Source organism: Poromitra crassiceps (genome assembly GCF_964638095.1).
Source record: "Poromitra crassiceps genome assembly, chromosome: 30".
Lineage (NCBI taxonomy): Eukaryota > Metazoa > Chordata > Actinopteri > Beryciformes > Melamphaidae > Poromitra > Poromitra crassiceps.
Window position 1 is genome coordinate 3,343,707 of NC_139652.1, and position 6,133 is coordinate 3,349,839.

Sequence of the window (6,133 nt, forward strand, 5' to 3'; positions counted from 1 at the left end):
TGTGATCACAGACTTTCTGGCTGTGAACTCTCAGAGACTCACTGTGAAATCCTGGCCTCAGCTCTGAAGTCCAACCCCTCCCATCTGAGAGAGCTGTACCTGGGTGAGAATAAGCTGCAAGATTCAGCACTCAAGTTACTGTCTGCTGGACTGGAGAGTCCACACTGTAGACTGGAGATTCTCAGGTAAGATTTTAATTTACAGTTTTACAGTTTTTCCTCAGTTGATTTGACACATTTCTCTGCTCTCAAAAACAGTGCCTCTCAGGTATTCCTGACTCTGTAAAGTTTGACTCTGCAAGTTTTACAGATTTCAGACTTTGATTCATATAGAACTAATTAGCATGACATCACAACAACAAAAAAGTACTTCCGTGTGCCACTGCAGCAGTAATAAAGCTCAAAAATTGTGCCAAACCACCATTAATATGTCACACACTATACATCACATCACTTATATTTTGACATTGTGAGTGAGAGCAGAATTAGTTAAATAGTCTGATTTATAATATATGTATGTAGTGTGAATCTTCTGTATATTGTGTGAACTGTCAGTTTTAAAATGTGTGAATTTTGTAGAAAGTACAGTCGAGACTGGCTCCATAGGGTCCCATTATAAAGGTGATTTCTCTAACATTACAAAATATAAATTAAAGCTGAATTAAAAGGTGATAGAGTCCTAAAAGTGGTGACTCGTTAATTTTGATCGAGCTTAAAGTATGAAGGAGCAGTTAGAGTTCAAAGAGGGCGTGGTTTCACCATGAACTGCTGTTTAAAATGAATGGCAGTTGCACCCGCAAGTATAGCCAATCTGTTTGGTTACAAACATGCTGATTCATAAACAGCAATTGACCTCAAACCTCATGTTTTAATTTCTTATTTAGATTGCTGCACCTCTCTCTATTCCTGTCTCAAACATCATGCTTTGATATCTTATTTAGATTGTTGCACCTCTCTCTATTCCTGTCTCAAACCTCATGTTTTGATATCTTATTTAGATTGCTGCACCTCTCTCTATTCCTGTCTCAAACCTCATGCTTTGATATCTTATTTAGATTGTTGCACCTCTCTCTATTCCTGTCTCAAACCTCATGTTTTGATTTCTTATTTAGATTGTTGCACCTCTCTCTATTCCTGTCTCAAACCTCATGCTTTGATATCTTATTTAGATTGCTGCACCTCTCTCTATTCCTGTCTCAAACCTCATGCTTTGATATCTTATTTAGATTGCTGCACCTCTCTATATTCCTGTCTCAAACCTCATGCTTTGATATCTTATTTAGATTGATGCACCTCTCTCTATTCCTGTCTCAAACCTCATGCTTTGATATCTTATTTAGATTGCTGCACCTCACTCTATTCCTGTCTCAAACCTCATGCCTTGATATCTTATTTAGATTGATGCACCTCTCTCTATTCCTGTCTCAAACCTCATGTTTTGATTTCTTATTTAGATTGTTGCACCTCTCTCTATTCCTGTCTCAAACCTCATGCTTTGATATCTTATTTAGATTGCTGCACCTCTCTCTATTCCTGTCTCAAACCTCATGCTTTGATATCTTATTTAGATTGCTGCACCTCACTCTATTCCTGTCTCAAACCTCATGCCTTGATATCTTATTTAGATTGATGCACCTCTCTCTATTCCTGTCTCAAACCTGATGCTTTGATATCTTATTTAGATTGTTGCACCTCTCTCTATTCCTGTCTCAAACCTCATGCTTTGATATCTTATTTAGATTGCTGCACCTCTCTCTATTCCTGTCTCAAACCTCATGCTTTGATATCTTATTTAGATTGCTGCACCTCTCTCTATTCCTGTCTCAAACCTCATGCTTTGATATCTTATTTAGATTGCTGCACCTCTCTCTATACCTGTCTCAAACCTCATGCCTTGATATCTTATTTAGATTGCTGCACCTCTCTCTATTCCGGTCTCAAACCTCATGCTTTCATATCATATTCAGATTGCTGCACCTCTCTATTCCTGTCTCAAACATCATGCTTTGATATCTTATTTAGATTGCTGCACCTCTCTCTATTCCTGTCTCAAACCTCATGCTTTGATATCTTATTTAGATTGCTGCACCTCTCTCTATTCCTGTCTCAAACCTCATGCTTTGATATCTTATTTAGATTGCTGCACCTCTCTCTATTCCTGTCTCAAACCTCATGCTTTGATATCTTATTTATATTGCTGCACCTCTCTCTATTCCTGTCTCAAACCTCATGCCTTGATATCTTATTTAGATTGCTGCACCTCTCTCTATACCTGTCTCAAACCTCATGCCTTGATATCTTATTTAGATTGCTGCACCTCTCTCTATTCCGGTCTCAAACCTCATGCTTTCATATCATATTCAGATTGCTGCACCTCTCTATTCCTGTCTCAAACCTCATGCTTTGATATCTTATTTAGATTGCTGCACCTCTCTCTATTCCTGTCTCAAACCTCATGCTTTGATATCTTATTTAGATTGCTGCACCTCTCTCTATTCCTGTCTCAAACCTCATGCTTTGATATCTTATTTAGATTGCTGCACCTCTCTCTATTCCTGTCTCAAACCTCATGCTTTGATATCTTATTTAGATTGCTGCACCTCTCTCTATTCCTGTCTCAAACCTCATGCTTTGATATCTTATTTAGATTGCTGCACCTCTCTCTATTCCTGTCTCAAACCTCATGCTTTGATATCTTATTTAGATTGCTGCACCTCTCTCTATTCCTGTCTCAAACCTCATGCTTTGATATCTTATTTAGATTGCTGCACCTCTCTCTATTCCTGTCTCAAACCTCATGCTTTGATATCTTATTTAGATTGCTGCACCTCTCTCTATTCCTGTCTCAAACCTCATGCTTTGATATCTTATTTAGATTGCTGCACCTCTCTCTATTCCTGTCTCAAACCTCATGCTTTGATATCTTATTTAGATTGCTGCACCTCTCTATTCCTGTCTCAAACCTCATGCTTTGATATCTTATTTAGATTGCTGCACCTCTCTCTATTCCTGTCTCAAACCTGATGCTTTGATACCTTATTTAGATTGCTGCACCTCTCTCTATTCCTGTCTCAAACCTCATGCTTTGATATCTTATTTAGATTGCTGCACCTCTCTCTATTCCTGTCTCAAACATCATGCTTTGATATCTTATTTAGATTGCTGCACCTCTCTCTATTCCTGTCTCAAACCTGATGCTTTGATACCTTATTTAGATTGCTGCACCTCTCTCTATTCCTGTCTCAAACCTCATGCTTTGATATCTTATTTAGATTGCTGCACCTCTCTATTCCTGTCTCAAACCTCATGCTTTGATATCTTATTTAGATTGCTGCACCTCTCTCTATTCCTGTCTCAAACCTGATGCTTTGATATCTTATTTAGATTGCTGCACCTCTCTCTATTCCTGTCTCAAACCTCATGCTTTGATACCTTATTTAGATTGCTGCACCTCTCTATTCCTGTCTCAAACCTCATGCTTTGATATCTTATTTAGATTGCTGCAGCTCTCTCTATTCCTGTCTCAGACATAGTTCACTGTCACATCTCCAGCTGCTTCAGAATAGAGCAACTAGGATTTGAACCAGTGCTACAGGAAGTTACATCATCAGAGCCTAGATGCCATACTGAACTCTGTATCTATATTTGCATTCATTAATAATCTGTTTATGTGAGTTGTGTGACTGACATGATAAAATAATCATATTTCCTCATCTTTTCATATCCATTAAGGCTGAGTGACTGTAAGCTGTCAGAGAGAAGCTGTGAAGCTCTGGCCTCAGTTCTCAGCTCCCAGTCCTCCAGTCTGAGAGAGCTGGACCTGAGTAACAATGATTTACATGACTCTGGAGTGAAGCTGGTCTCTGCTGGACTGGAGAGTCCACACTGTAGACTGGAAACTCTCAGGTCAGTATTACTGATACTGTTCAACAGACCACCATTTAAATGTGGCTTTACATGCACATTAATATCAGTGAAAATAGCTGACCTCTGTATTTTCCTGCTGATGTGAGTTTTGAAAGCAGCTGAGATACCAACATTTATCACATCTAGTTTCTATCCTGTGGTAGAATCATCTCCTTTCTTTACTGCCTCTGTTGTTAAGACCTGAAGTAAAGGATTTATCACATTCTGTCACACATTGAGTCCAGAACTGAAATGAAAACACAAACCAGATCCAGATCCAGTTTTTACATGATCATAACTAATTTCAGAACAGTGCACTAATGAGAATCCAACATGTACAGTAACTCTTTAAACAAGGAGTTTACCCGAGGATCTCTTGTTCAGAAAACCTGTACAAAAGTTTGCAAAAGCAATACTCAAGAATAAACAATAACTATTATTAGTGCTGGCCGGTTGATATGGCTGAAAATGTTAGAATCATAACAATTTAATATCAGGCAATATAGAGTTTTATATGTAAAAATAAATATTCCTGTCAAGTTTAAGGGGTTAATTTTGCACTTTTAATAAAGTTGAATAGATCAGACAACTTTCATTTAAAGATCTTCAGCTTCACTAGATGTTGCTGTGACATACAGTATATGTCTCTAATAGAGCCATATGAAATCAACCATCCAGGCCTGGACTGGCCATCTGGCAGTTCTGGCAAATGCCAGAAGGGCCCGTGTGCGTTATGGGCCGACCGGACTGCAGAAAAAGAAAAAACTTTATAATAATAATGAACTTCACCGGCCCAGCGCTGCACCGGGCTGGCCCATTTTTTATAGAGGGGTTCTCCCCCTACTGGCAAGTGATTATGGCATGGTGTGAGAGAAGGACCTCCCCTCTGCTCTGCTCAAAGTGGCCTGCTCCATGTCAAAGCGTCTCAACCGCGGAAGTTCAATTTCCTTGCTAGATGCATGTCAATGACTGCGTTTACATGGACTTGAGTATCCCGGTTATGAGGCTTATCCTGGTTTTGATCATATTCGGGATAAGGCGTTTACATGGAAGAGAGAGAAAGCAGGTTACTCATATCCCTGTATACATGATAAGTAGTAGTATCCTGGTTATTGATCACTGCATGCTATTTGCGCAGGCGCCTGTGATCGTTACAATACAAACCGGGGTCATTATTATTATTATTTTTTGTTTATATTGGGTGCGTGTGACGTGACGTCATTCACCTTTTTTGGGCAAAGACGTGGGATTCCCTTGGATTCCCTCTTCATGGTGGAGTGTCCCTGTTTGCACGCAGCGCGCGGCTTTGGCTTTAATTTGAGTCACAACACCTTCGTCCTGTAGTCTGTATAGGCTACTACAGACTTGAATAGGGCAGCATTTTGATGCTTTCTCCTATCTAAGCTGCCAAGCATTTAATTATTTCATCACCGAAATACAAAACTCGGCAAAACTCTTTCCTCATCGCTTCAGAAATGAGACTTTTAAGTCGAATTGCACTGACATTTGCGCGTGAGTATTTCCAGGTAAAACGATTAGGTATGTGCGGGACCTACAGCAGCGAGGTTAGAGAGGAAAATGCCTGGAGTCTGACGGCGGTCTGATGAGGAAGTAGCCTATTCGTGCGGCACTTCTATACTTTCTATACTGGACGAAATTCTGATAGTGAAACGGGTCATTTTGCGCAAGCTGTGTTGTGTACGGTAGCCCCTCGCGTTGGAGGGTGTTCACGGTGTGTTTCGCGTTGTTTGGTCATGAAATGGAGGGGGGGGGGGGGTTTACAGTGGGTTTACTGTAAGTTTCAGCTTGGAGTGAGATTTGTTATCACACACAGCAGGGGGTCCTGGGTGGGGCCTGCAGGTCTGTTATTTCATTTACATGAAGTTAACACAATTACTGTTTGGATCATAGTTTCACTGTTATTTAACTACAATACAGAGAGTCAAGCAGCTCTGGACAAGAGTCATCTAGAAATATTCTCACATTTGGGTTTGAGAGACAAAATGTCATCAAATGGGGGTCTGTTGCCCTGATGTGGACTAAATGAGGGGTCCTTGATATGAAAGAGGTTGATAATCACTGGCCTAGGGAACCTATCTCCCTCTCTCCCCATCCCTCTCTCTCTCTCTCTCTCTCTCTCTCTCTTTAAATAATATAGGCCTAAAACTGTCACATAACTGTATCCTTGCCCAATTTTAAGTGGGTACACTCAAGTCCTGGAGCTTTTG

The 6,133-nt window shown here is 40.1% G+C and overlaps 1 protein-coding gene across 3 annotated transcripts in view; it reads left to right on the forward strand.

The window, feature by feature from the left end:
• LOC310800501 (uncharacterized protein) overlaps positions 1 to 6,133 on the forward strand; it is a 34,404-nt gene that overhangs the window by 23,046 nt on the left and 5,225 nt on the right. For all 3 annotated transcript variants that reach the window (XM_083663108.1, XM_083663110.1, XM_083663109.1), the window contains 2 exons: positions 12 to 185; positions 3,732 to 3,905. In XM_083663108.1, the coding sequence (XP_083519234.1) occupies positions 12 to 185; positions 3,732 to 3,905 (348 nt within the window). The remainder of the gene's footprint in view (positions 1 to 11; positions 186 to 3,731; positions 3,906 to 6,133) is intronic.